Consider the following 13,211-nt stretch of genomic DNA (forward strand, 5'->3'; position numbering starts at 1 on the left):
TCGTTTTTTAAAAGACAAACGCCGACATCGCCATCTACTGGGCAAAATACTGTACCGGTAGATTACAACCTTTTACAACCTTTCATGTTTGAATTAACTTGTTCCTGTGTGTTTTTGCTGCTGTATGTTCATCCTCTGTAAGATTTGATCGAGTGATTACATTTATTTCAGACATATCAAATAAAATCAAACATATCAAAAATACAAAACAAAATGAAAAGCATGAAAATACAATAAACAAAAAACAATGTTCAAAAAAAAGAAAAAGAAAAAGAAAATTACATATATTCAATTGATATGCCTGAAAAGGAGTAGGAAGAAGTATAAAACTTATTTAATCCTACCAATTTTCCACAGCTCAATAATTAATATTTATTAAATTAAATTCCTGTGTTCCTTATAATCTCTCTATATATACAATATATATATATACAATTTGCTATACTATATTTATGATACTATATTTGATATTTACAATCCAATGATTTTCCATAAATATATACAACTTGATATACTATGATTTTTTTTAAATAATTTATATATTTATACAATCCATATATCTATATATACATATCTATTTGTACAATTTGATGTACTATATTTATATATTATACAATCCTTATATCTATACAGTTTGGTACAGTATGTTTACAATTACACATACATAAGAGTTTGTATAAACATTTTTTGTATATTTTAAATTTGTTAATAAAGACGGATAAAAAATAAAAACCTTTACAACCTATTATTACAACCTACAGTTTAACTCTAAAGTTATCTACACTCTGATTTTAAAAAAAAACAAAAAAACAAAATATATATATATATATATATATATATATATATATATATATATATATATATATATATATATAATTTTTTTATTTTCAAAAGTACGTTAATTAACACATAATTGTTACAATTTTACAAAAAAACTGAATTCATGTTAGAACAACAACTTCTAAAACAGGCCCTTTTTTTAAACAACATTTCTTTTAAATGTCCAAATATTACAATTATATTCTTGGATACCAATATCTAACAAAATAAATACATAAACAACAGTTTTTAGCGATATGATTTATACTTCCTGTAAACATTGATTCTTATTGGTTACTCGTTGTGTTACGTCGCCGGATTCGGTAGTTGGTTTCCGGCAACCCTTACCCCTTCTCCCCCTGTTGTTTCTTCTCCCTTCGGTGAAATGGCAGAGGTCGGTCAGAGGCTCGGGAGCGGAGCTTACCGACTGACCGCGCTGAGAAAAAGCCAAAGTCGACCGGTGGTCATCGGCGAGAGTCCCGCACCTCTGCTCGTTAGCGGCACATTCAATGGCAGCCGGAAAAAGCAGGACTCAACCCAGGGTCGTCGTGAAGTGTCAAACAGAAGAGCAACACGGTGCAAACTGGAGAAAGTTTCCAGGGTGAGATCAGGTGAAAGTCAACAAGAACATTGGAATTTGTGTTGTACTTCATCTGTTATGCTGGAGTCTTCCCGTTTCATCGATTTTGTTCCTAACAGAGGCAGCATACACTCTGACATAACAACCTTGTACCTCTCAAGACTACAGCCTCTCCAGCAGGGGAAGCTGCTGCAAGCCAGGATGACATCGTGGACCAGCACTGCCGCGTCCACCTACCCTGACAACTCAAGGTTCCCTCAGCAGCATCGAGCTTTTTGCACTCTTGTTTTGATTCTTACTGAGCAGGGTTCAGAGAGGTCAGGTGGTGGTGGTGGTGGACTGAGACTGAAGCGTCTGAAGCTTCACCCGGACACATTGCAAGCTTCCACCACCTGCAGAAGCTACAGCTGGAGGAGTGACAGCGGCTCGGAAAAGGTTCCCCCGCTGTTCAGAAGCAGGACAGCGTACTACGACATCCTCAAGGTGTCTTCAAATGCCACGCAGTCCCAGATCAAGACGGCTTACTACAAGCAGTCCTTCATCTACCACCCTGACAAGAACCCAGGGAGTGATGAGGCCACACAGCTCTTCTCTGAGATCAGCGAGGCTTACACCGTGCTGGGCAGCATCAGCCTGAGGAGGAAGTACGACCGTGGTATCCTGAGCCAGTCAGACATTCAGAGTGCGGGGAGACCATCCTCCAAAGAGACCGCGAGCAGATCAACAGGGAACCCGCAGCAGCATCAGCAGAGAGCCAGGCGGTTCTCCCAAGCGGGAGGGAAAACCATGTTCGACTTTGACGCCTTCTACAAAGCTCACTACGGCGAGCAGCTGCAGAGGGAGAGAGACATGAGAGCCAGGAAGCAGTACATGGAGGAGCAGAACAAGAAGACTCATCAAAAGTGGAAGGAGGGGAAAATGATGGAGGTGACCGTGGCCATGTTGATGGCTTTGGCAGGCTTTATTTTTATTAATCTCCACGAGCCCTGAAATAGAAGCAGCAGTGACTGGACCCCTGTGAGGTTGCATGTTACAACTCTCAGGGTGGTCGTGAGGGTGTGTGTGGGGGGGGAACAGGGACGGGGTCCTACCTCAGATAGTTTTGCAAGTGTTGCACAGTTTATGACAGTTGAAGATGCTTATTTTTAGCGTGCTGCAGGCGTAGACACCGCCTGTGCACGTGTCTATTTTGTTTGAAGCTGCAGAATGGCTTGTTATTCATTTAAAAAAAAAAAAAATCCCTATACAAGGTGAGGCCATTGGCATCATCAGGGTTTGTTTTTCCTGCAACATAAGAAGCATATAAAATAATCTAGTAATGGCAGTAAGAAAGCACACACCATGTGGGCTTCTTCCTGTTATTATGGTTATATGGTAAGCAACCATATCATAGTCTTGTTGAAGTTTGTGCTGACTTTGCCAAGATAAAACCTGTGCAGGAACAAAACTGTTTGTAGTTTTTGAACCTCCAAATATTCTATTATGAAATGCCATAAAGATTTTGTGTTAACACCTAATTCATTTAATGACTGTTAGAATTGAAGCCTTAAGCGAACAAGTTGTTTTGGCAGCTCGTATTTTACTCTGTTCATCCAAATCCAGGACGAAGATTGAAAAGTAGAAATGTATCACGCTGAAGAACGCACAATTTTTCTCCCTTTCCTAGAAAACAGATCTTTAAAAATAAAGGAAACTACTTGTGTGTGTCAAATGTGTAGATAATTTGCTATTGGGAAATGAACAGGCCTTCTTTGTGTATATGTGTAAGTACTGTACATTTATGTTAAAAAATATATATATTTTATTTTAGGGATACTGTTATAAAACAATTTCTTCCTGAATTGTATAAAATCTAACCAACCACTAGAGGGCATCTGGATACATCAAATCATGTCCGTGTTCATGTTTATGTCTCCTCAGGATGGCTGTAGTTATAGACATTAAACAACAACAGCAAAGAAAGGGGCTGCGCAGCATGAGATCAAACCTGTTGAAGTCTGAGATCATATTCAAATTCAACACGAGAAACAATTGAAGCTTTAATTCTGGATCACTCGCTGTCATTTATGAACTAACACTGAATGCATTAAGACTGACCGCATTCGCACATTGGGGACTATTTATGGAGCAAAGGCTGTTAAAATTATAACTGAGACAAAAGCAAACCTCATTTAATGTCAGGGGTCGCATTTCTGTCGCTTAAGTTTGTCTCAACTTCATTCAACAGTCTCTACAGAGCTGTTCACTATCAGACTTTGTTATCACCGAAGCTCCAGACTTCTTGGAGCCTTCCTTCACCACATGTTCATGACATGTCATCATACATGACTGCATCCAAAGACGATGACATTCACCTTAAAATAACTGCAGAAAGCGTGCAAAGTTTACTCACATTTTATTCACAGAAATATAAAGTAGTATGTCAAGTACATCACTTTGTACAAAATTGCACAGACTCTTCAAAACTCAGACAACAGAAAATCTAGCTTCAAGAAGTGTTAAGAAAATAAAAGGGAGACATAAGTAATCTGTGATATGTGTGAGATGGGCTCTTAAAACAGGTTCCACTGAGGAGGTTTCATCTAGAAGAAATAATCAATTAAACACGAACAAGACTTGATAGGAAAAATGTAATTTACAGCGGCTGAGGAATAAATGTTTCAAAAATAGAATTCAAGTTGGCACATGAACTGCTTTGTCCGCTCCTCGACCAAAATTAAGATTTCTCCTTTGAAGTTGGATTACCATGCTTGAAAAGAGAGATGTCAACTATTGATATGTTTATTCCAACTGAACGAGTGTTGATGATGTGTGAAATAAAGTAGCCGAAGTGTGTTTGCCTTTATGTTCTTATTGTCCATTGTGTTATAAAATGCTTCATATTGTCATTTTTGGGAGGTATACTCTTATTCCGTATTTGAGAAAAGATGATCAGAAGAGTTTGATACCACTGTAGGATTTGTGTTTTAAGTGTGAAGCAGTCAGCTAAATTAGCTTAGCACATAGAAAGGAAACAAAAGGGCTCAATAAAATAGTATTAATTTTTGCTTTTACGAAAAGTGAATTGTAAAAACAATATATTGAGGTTTTATGAGGACAAATGTGTCACATTATTTCTTGGTCGGACTCAAGTGGAAGTGGAAAACTTTGTGATGTCTGCGCTGGTTGACTGGCAACCGGTCCTGAGCATTAGTGTCCTTAAAATAGTCAGGTATGAAACCCTCCAAAAAACTGTGACTGTATTTCTTCTTCAGATTGAAAAAAAAATGGATATATGTGTTTATTAGTTAGCTAGAATTTATGGTAGTGGGATTTCTCATCCCTCAGCGGGAGAATTCTGAGGTGCAAGCTTACTTAACTTACTGGTTTACATTTGTATGTCTTGTTTACCGCACAAACTCCATGAAAGATTGCACGCAGCCTCCTCGATATTCCCTTGGGGATATCTCTGGAAGGGGCTAATTTATCCATGTTTAAGGTACGTAAAGATACCAGTATGCTAACAATCAACGATCTCCTAGCGATGAAGTGAGCGTGTGCCCTTCCTAAAATGTAAAATCTGTTAGAGATTTGTAACAGATTTGAGGTCTTGGCCTTACAACAACATTGACTTTAGCTGTGTGGTGTTTAGGTTTTCTCATCAAATGTTTACTCAAAGCTAAATTCTCAGCACAAAGGAAAGCAGCAATGTAACATCTTTCTATTCAAGCATGGCCATCTAGTATCGTACGCTTTACTGCCTGTACCATGGCTGTCCACATCAGGCCCTGAATACAGTATCAAAGACTGACACCTTTCTAAAAAAAAAACAAAAAAAAAACAAGTCCCTAGTCCCTCCAATAAATGCTGGATTTGGTATGATAATATCTTAAAGGCATTGAACTCCTATATTAACAGCATATCTAATCTACACGTTATTGATATGATACGCTTGAACACAGAACCAGCACCAGAAGGAGGGACTCCAAAAACCCCGTTGTGGAAACACAACTTTAGCACGCCATTCACCGAAAAATATTTGAACTCTATTACACCGTCACACACTCAGAGAAATAACCCAACGTGAGAGCAAAATGGGAGCCATCTTGCCATATTCATACAAACTGAACTTGTGCTGTTCATCTTCTATATGCAGCTGACTTTCAACACAAAATATGACCACCGCCGTTAATAAAACTGTGAGGGTAAAACAAAGAGATATGCATGTTCACAAACTAACATGAATCACCTGCTTTTTCGTTTGGGCGTTTATGACTATTTGAGGTGCCAACATTATCCTCCTCATCGTAACTGTCAGGCACTAAGACCCTTTAGGCTGTACAGAAAAAATATCTCCCAGCTAACACTAACATCCCCATGATTACTGAACTGATGTAAGTGCAGAGTCGAACGGGGGCAGGACTTTGTAGGGAAACCCTGCAGGGACAGCGAGGATATCCGGGACAAGACTCAAAGCAGCTTTACAAACATAATTGTGATGCTCTTGGGAGCTCTGGGAGTAAGGACTGTTTCTTCAGGGGCCTTTTTGAGCTCTCAACCCTTCAGCGGGGTGGTGACACAGGCTGTGCTCCCAGGGAACCTTGGGAAACTGAGTACAGGAAGTGGTCGGAAGAAGTGAATCAAAGCCATATGACTCCACTGGATGACTTCCTTTTGCTTTCTCCTCCTACGCTCATCTTCACTGCTGCATCATCTCAACATTTCTTTTCTTTGTTCCCTTACATTCTTGACAAGTGCGATTAAAGCTGCAGAGCCGGAGGGACTTATCAGCATGATCAGCATGATTTCACTTCCCCTCCTGAATCAGAGACACATGAAATCACCTCCGACAGCAAACAGACAAACAAAACAACGTGTGATCCAGTGATTTGGAACATTTTCATCATCAGCAGAGAGTCTAATATCCCCGCCACCTTTTTTGCATCATCAAATCCAAAATAATGCATGACTGAACCCTGCCCTGTGCTGTTTTAATAGAAAGAGTACTGGTTCTCCACTGCTCGGGCCCTGCGAGTCCCGTCAGCATCGTGGTAGTCCTCAGATGCACCACTAGAGGCCTCCAGCAAGCGTTCAGAGCTGTTGCTCCGGCTCTGTAACCCTCCTCCTACCACTCCTCCACCAGGACCCGGGTCACTGCGGGAGAGAGAGGGGGGTGCGGTGGGTGAGGAGGAGGTGCTGGATGAGAGCGGGGCGTCAGGAGGGGGCCCTGCAGGCGCTGGGATCCCAGCAGGGTGGAGGGCTGGCTGTGCTGGATCTGTCCGGCAGCCTACTGCATCCCTGGGTGGGGTGAGGACTGGAGGCGTGGTCACATCTGTAGCTGATTGGGAGAAGAAAGAAGTCATTATGATAAATTATGGATTAGTAGTACAGATAAATCTGTGCTCGTATGTTGCTCGAGCTGCAAAAGGCTCCTTCATAGAGTAGCATGTAAACACAGGCAGTGTGGGCCTCCTTTATTCTGCTTTTTCTTGGTGGGCAATAACAGCAACAACACTGTACCAAAGACACGCTTGACCAGAGTATCAGTGAAGCCTTTTACTCCTTGAATCAAACCCTCACTCTGTAAGTGTGTGTTTGTGAGTGAGTGAGTGTATGAGAGTGTGTAGGTTCAGCGTTTGGGGAAACAGAGGGCCCCTTTGTGACCACCAGGGTGGGTTGGGGCTGGAGTCTCAGACTGCATGCAAAACTCCTGCGGTATAATCACCCCCTCACTCTCCTGTACAGGAGGGCATTCATCCCATGCCAGTAGAGAGGAGGGCAGGAGCGGTGTTAGCATAAAGCAGGAGGAGGAGGATGAGAAGGAACAGGTTGAGTGAGTTTGAAGACAAACCTCAACTTATAATCAACACATCTAACCTTCTGGATGTTTAAAACCTTCATTCGTTATCATTAAGGTGACCTAGGGAATATCTATCAGTTCATTGTCATTGACCAACATTCACATGGAGGGAATATTCCTCAGACATCATGCTCGGTGATGAAAGCTTAAATGGTGTTATAATAACGCCTTGCTTATAGGTTCGAGGTTGAAAGTCAGGTTGAAACATCAGGAATCTGATTTGTGTTTTATTGATTCATTTTGTGTTTTTTTTTAATGCCTTTATTGAAAGGAAAAAAGAGTGAGTCTAACCCAGGGCCACCACTTTGAGGGCTATAGCCATTGTAAAGCTAACCCGGTATCCCTGAGTTTGAAAAATTGTTATAATTTTACAGCTTCTCCATTGATTAAAACAAATGACAATGACAAGTGAAAATATGAAGAGAACCAAGCCATAGTTCAAGCAAAAAAGTCATATTTGGAAACCCACTAGGTCTCTTTTAAGAACACCTGCCGTTAGTATAGCCATTTACAAGCTAATAGTATCATTAGCTCATGAACTGTATATGACATGGAGATGTATCCCAATGGAAAGATGAATTGTTGTGATCAATTTCTTTTTTTTTTACTAGGATGTAAGGATGTTTAATTCGTCTTTAAAATGTTTATATGACTTCCGGGCCTTTTGCAGCCAGCCTCAAGTGGACACCAGAGGAACTGCACTTGCTATTGTTTTTGTTTTTCAACACAGAGGTAGCCGCTTGCATTAGTTATGGAAAATGCAGAGAGCTAGCATTACCATTTGTTAAACTAGTAGTAGTTGAATGCTTTTAGTTGTTGAAAATATAAATCAGCATGTTGACATGTCAGTGTGACAAATACAAGCGCTCTACAACTTAGCAGCTAATAGAATTAAGCCATGCTTAATGTTATGATTTACACCTGGGCTTTTACAACTATGAAATTATTAAGATGTCTTCCTATGAATAAAGGCCTGATGTGCTAGAACTAAATTATCTTATTAGAAAGAGACATAATAAATATATAATCCATTTGTTATAACAATTCAAAGGCCCGATACAAGTGCATTACAGTCAGTTGGGCAGATAAATCCAAATCTATAAGTGGTTTTAACCCTGTGTGTGGCCGTGTTTGAGTGGTTTACATCGGTGTGCTGCATACCTGACGTGGAGCTCCGCTGCACTTGTACGTAGGAGCGTAAAGTGATGTCAGCAGAGCCTCCTGATTCGAGGGGGATGGGGTGGGCATGGAAGTGTCTCAGCATGTCCGACACAGTGTGAAACCACAGGTGGTGGACGTGGCACTGTCCATTCTCATTCACCGACAAACGCAAATGCTGGAAGACGGAAAGGAAATATGGAGGAGAGAGGTTTGTTATTTAGAGGAACGAAGAGTGAGAAGAGAAAGAAAGAGGATTGCAGTATGCGACTTAGTAATTGTCTGAAAGAGACACACAGAGACAGAGGTCAGGACGGGATCTAAGAAGCGTCTGGACGTGGGAGCAGAGTGACAAGAGAGCCAAGACACCAGAGGAAGAGGCAGCAGCTGACACTTCCTCAACACTGCCGGCTGGCAGGATGTGATGTAGGCTTACACGGATCATGTTACATATGGGAAACAAACATTTTTTCCGAGGACTGAACGACTCGGTTTGCTGGGAGCTGCATTGGTTGAATGCTGAAATGTCATGAGAGCTTGTCTGTGATATGTGATTAAAAGTCTTTTATTAAGGTAAAATAAAAACACTTTTTGTTGTTCTAGCTTCCACAGTCCCTCCTCATTTAGAATGCTTTGGGATTATTTTTCTCTTAGACACACCAAAAACACTATCATTGCATTCAAAACAATTGTAATCCTTAAATAGTCGTACCCCAAATCTACGTATACACATTGAGCCTCAATCTGAGTTAACAGAGTTTTAGACTAAATCACATGATAAAAATGTGTGACTCATGTCTATGATGGTCGTACCTTGGCTTTGCCCTGAAAGTTGAAGGTGAGGACATACTCCCCTGGCCGAGTCTCACTCTGTCGTATTACAAAGAGCCCATGGCTCCTGGCACCGCCTGCAAGCACCAACTGAGCCGCACGCACGCGGGACAGTGTACCATGGAACCATGGGTAACCTGCCAGGCTGGCATCTCCACTGGACTCTTTTGCTCCTTCACTGCCACCTGATCAAAGACAAAACAAATAAATGATTTTTTTTTTCCTCTACCTGTGATCTTTTCTTCTGTGATTTTTGGATTTATTTGCTTTGATATTGAATCTCTCCAGAGAAAAGGGAATGTACTTTTACCTGAAGAGGAGTTGGAGCTCTGGGCCTCAGGGGACTGGAGGAAGCGTTCCAAAGGCATGTGGGATGGGTGCTGGGTGAAGGGGGGTTCCCTGCAACGGACTGAGGGGGCGCTATAATGTTCAGCAGGTGTAGGACAGGACCTCTCTGGAGCACGATATATACCTAAAAACATTTTTTTTTTAAATGTATTATTAATCATTTACATTTTGTGTTGCAGCATTTCCTTTAATACAAAGAGACTCTTTCTCACCCTCAGATAGAAGCTCACAGCTGCAGGAGGCCACCATGGAGCAGTCTTTGGAGGCCTGACCATGAGGACAAGACGCCAGCTCAATGTCATCGCCGCTGTCACTGTACACAAGCAGGCGGGTCAGCAGAACCACAAGAACTTATTCATACACACAAACACACACACACACACATGTGCAAACAAACGTCACTAAGCCCTAACTCAGCCACAAACAGGGACACAAATAATCTTTGTGTTTACGTCCTGAGCTGCACAGCAGCACAGGAAACTGAGGAGGAATGTCAGAGGTACAACGCACACATGTTTGTGCCAAAACAACCTGTCAGAAACTGCCTTAATTTAATGATTAATGACCCTCCTTCCCCCTTCCCGTAATCCTTTTCCCCCCTCTCTCTGTCCTTCCGTCCTTCTCCATCTTCAGCCAACAGCAAATATTTATCTGGAGGTTTACCCTGGGTCTATGCAGTCCTGGATGTCAGCAACCCAGGAGTTTTTCTGCAGAGAGTCGATGGTTTCCAGGATGTACTCTCCCCCATTTTCCACCTGTGAAAGCAGCCACACATGGCGATCACACACTGAATTCTGTTCAACGAACAAACTACGGTTACAGAAGAAGGAAAATCCGCGTAAACATTTCCATGATCCTGTTGTTAACGAGCAATAGAGTATATTCTCAAACTGAGGTAGGTGCAGTTGTGTGAATAATTTTGTACAATAGTTCAGTTTCTACCTTGAGAACGAAGGTGTTGTCCTTGTCAGGCATCTCCAGCGGCATGGTGGTCCTCACCTCCACGATGGCTGTCAGAGGGATGCTGACTTTGGGCTTTGATGACTGAAGTAAAAAATGCAGACAGATACAGAATGAAAGATCACATTTAGCTTGATTTTTAAATAAAGATGATAAATGTGGTAGCTGCACAAAAGTGGAAGCTGTATCACAAGGTCAGCATTTCACTGCAGTCTTCTGTGGATCCCCAACAGAGGATAAAAAACACATCTTTTCTTTTCTTTTCTGACACCTTTCAGTAGTTTTTTTTTATTCTTTAATGCATATTTTTAACAGAACATACCTGTGAACGAAAAATCTGCTTCCTCTGAGTCACTCATAAACCACAAAGATTCAACCTCAAGATTAAAAAATAATCCTAACTTCTAAGTTTCAATAGTTATTATTTCACAGGACTTATGTTGGACCTATGTTGATTGCATTCTGAGTTTGCATGCTTTTTTTTCTTATGCGTTTTTGTTTCTGCTGCTTTTTCCAACATTTAAATGAAAATGTTATAACACTTTGTAGCATTTTCATTTATGCTGTCAATCAAATATGATCAAACTGCACTCACACAGCTCTAAAAGAAGCCTCTTAAGAAGCCTATCATTGAGACAAAACAAGGTATTCCTTTCAAACCTTTTCTTCTGTGTTTATATAGTTACAGTAAGGAAAATAGAATGTTACATGTTATATTGTGACCACAAGATGAATCCCACATTTTTAGGGGGTAAAGGCTCACAGTTATAAAAGGTTCAGAGCCTTTGCGTTGCACAATGTTAGAAAATAAACAAGCATGCATTCAGTAAAAATATTTTGCTCAAGGAACCGAGACATGCAAATGAAAAGTCCAGAGTTAATTAAATGCTTCACTATATCTTGTTTGCAGCAACACCTGTGAGAGTACACATTTAACATTTTACAACGGAAAAGAATAAAAATAGAGCTTTTAATCAGTTTTACAGGCTTCCCTCTCTGTATTTACTGTTAATTGCACACTTCTCACAACCCACCCAACCTCTCTTTCAAATAGGAAATGTGCAGCAACATGCAGCCTGAGTTATTGGTCATCTTGGCAGCAATGAGCTGTACACCTCTCTCATCCGTCTTTGCTCTAAGATGAAATACCTCCAATAAATAATGCCAATATTATGTAGTGGGGGGGGGGGGGGGGGGCAGTTTTTTATACAGCCAGTTACTTCCTCCTGCATTTCCCTGTGGTCATTTCTGCTCACTGCCTCACCATGCAGGAGGAGTTAACAAGAGGGTGAACACAGAAAACATCCTGGCCTCAGTTTGCTCTCTGCAGAGAGCTGGATCCAGACGATAATCTTAACAGATCCAATGAGTGTGTGTGTGTTTATTCCTGTGTGGTAGGAGAGGCAGAGCGAGATGGAGGCTGACTGATGGTCTGGCGGAGGCTTATCAGCTGATCTGTCTGGCGTAACACTGTTCTCATCTTGATCTGCGTGTGCAGCTGGCTGCCATCCACACCCACAATTCCTTTCTGTGGATCAGATGTCAGAAACCACTTCCTGAGTTGAACCATTTGACCATTTCCTGTGCCCCTCTCCTGTGGCAGCACAGTCCCTGTGTTCATGTCGTGTGCTGAAATGTGTAGTTAGTGTTGACCTGTGTTTATTAGTTAGTGCACATGGCTGCATGTGCTCCACCATACAGCTCTGACAGGAAGTCAGTGTGTATTTAGGGCAGGGTCGGGTCTGGTAGTGATGAGAGCCACAAAATGTAGAACTGATTATCAGAGGGCCGTGAAGTGCGCACACTCATACACACACTCACATTCAGGACAGAGTTTCTAAACTAGTTCCTCTCCAGATCCTCTCCACAGTTTTTTTTTGTATTTATTATTCCATGTTTTCAAATATTTGGCAAATGGTCATGGCAATAATAGCCAACCGCTGAATACAAACAGCGTGAGCAGTAGCACAACATGCACAGTAATTCACCCCGTTTTAGTTTCTGTTTTAGATTTGTTTAGCCTTTTGTCTTAATTTTACATTCATTATGTTTTGAAATTGAGCACATAGAGAATCTCTTTAGGTTTTTGGTATTGTATGTGTTACTTGATGTGTTTGTTTTAATGGTGGCCAGTCTTTTGTTACATTTGTTTTTATTGTATGTAAGTTTCACAAAGTTGTGTGCTTTCTGTGCACTTTTGCCCAAGACAAATTTCCCCCGGGGGACAATAACATGTATCCAATATCGTATATGCTCAGGGCCTCCAATCTAATCTAAACAACCTTAAATTTAAAGCCCAATGTCTGGTAACATAAATCATACACTCACTTTCTCAGACAATCACAAACACAAAAAGCTTTCGGTTGAGGGAAAAACTTTTGGTTTTATCTGATCTGAAATTCTATTTCCAAACAACGTGGGAATCTAAGTGATGAATCAAAGCTACTGTATATGCATGGCTAAATACCTCAAGAGGAAAGTGGCAAAATGACGTTTGTTGTTTTGCACTTTGCCCTAACTGACTCTTTGTCCTAACTGACCCAACAAAAAAAGTCAGCCAACAAAATCAACAAACCGAGAGCACAGAAAGATTGTGTTGGATTTTTGCGATGATAAAGTACTCCTGAGTTCACATTATATCTGCGCACTTTTACCCTTTTATTCGTTCTTGGTGGT

At 41.0% G+C, this 13,211-nt stretch overlaps 2 protein-coding genes across 2 annotated transcripts in view; one reads left to right on the top strand and one right to left on the bottom strand.

Annotated features, from left to right (window-relative positions):
- The first annotated feature begins 1,144 nt into the window (after positions 1-1,144).
- On the top strand, positions 1,145-4,244 carry dnajc30b (DnaJ (Hsp40) homolog, subfamily C, member 30b). The gene has a single exon (XM_020636157.3). It carries the CDS (start codon positions 1,205-1,207, stop codon positions 2,387-2,389), a length of 1,185 nt encoding a protein of 394 aa, XP_020491813.2. The 5' UTR covers positions 1,145-1,204; the 3' UTR covers positions 2,390-4,244.
- Positions 3,778-13,211, bottom strand: part of LOC109985758 (SH2B adapter protein 2) — a 22,369-nt gene continuing 12,935 nt past the window's right edge. The window contains exons 3-9 of the mRNA XM_020636156.2: positions 10,518-10,619; positions 10,239-10,330; positions 9,788-9,888; positions 9,538-9,699; positions 9,210-9,412; positions 8,400-8,574; positions 3,778-6,716 (exon numbers count right to left, since the gene is read on the bottom strand). Coding sequence (XP_020491812.2) covers positions 6,370-6,716; positions 8,400-8,574; positions 9,210-9,412; positions 9,538-9,699; positions 9,788-9,888; positions 10,239-10,330; positions 10,518-10,619 — 1,182 coding nt within the window. The 3' untranslated portion in view covers positions 3,778-6,369. The remainder of the gene's footprint in view (positions 6,717-8,399; positions 8,575-9,209; positions 9,413-9,537; positions 9,700-9,787; positions 9,889-10,238; positions 10,331-10,517; positions 10,620-13,211) is intronic.

Source organism: Labrus bergylta, chromosome 11 (genome assembly GCF_963930695.1).
Source record: "Labrus bergylta chromosome 11, fLabBer1.1, whole genome shotgun sequence".
NCBI classification, from domain to species: domain Eukaryota; kingdom Metazoa; phylum Chordata; class Actinopteri; order Labriformes; family Labridae; genus Labrus; species Labrus bergylta.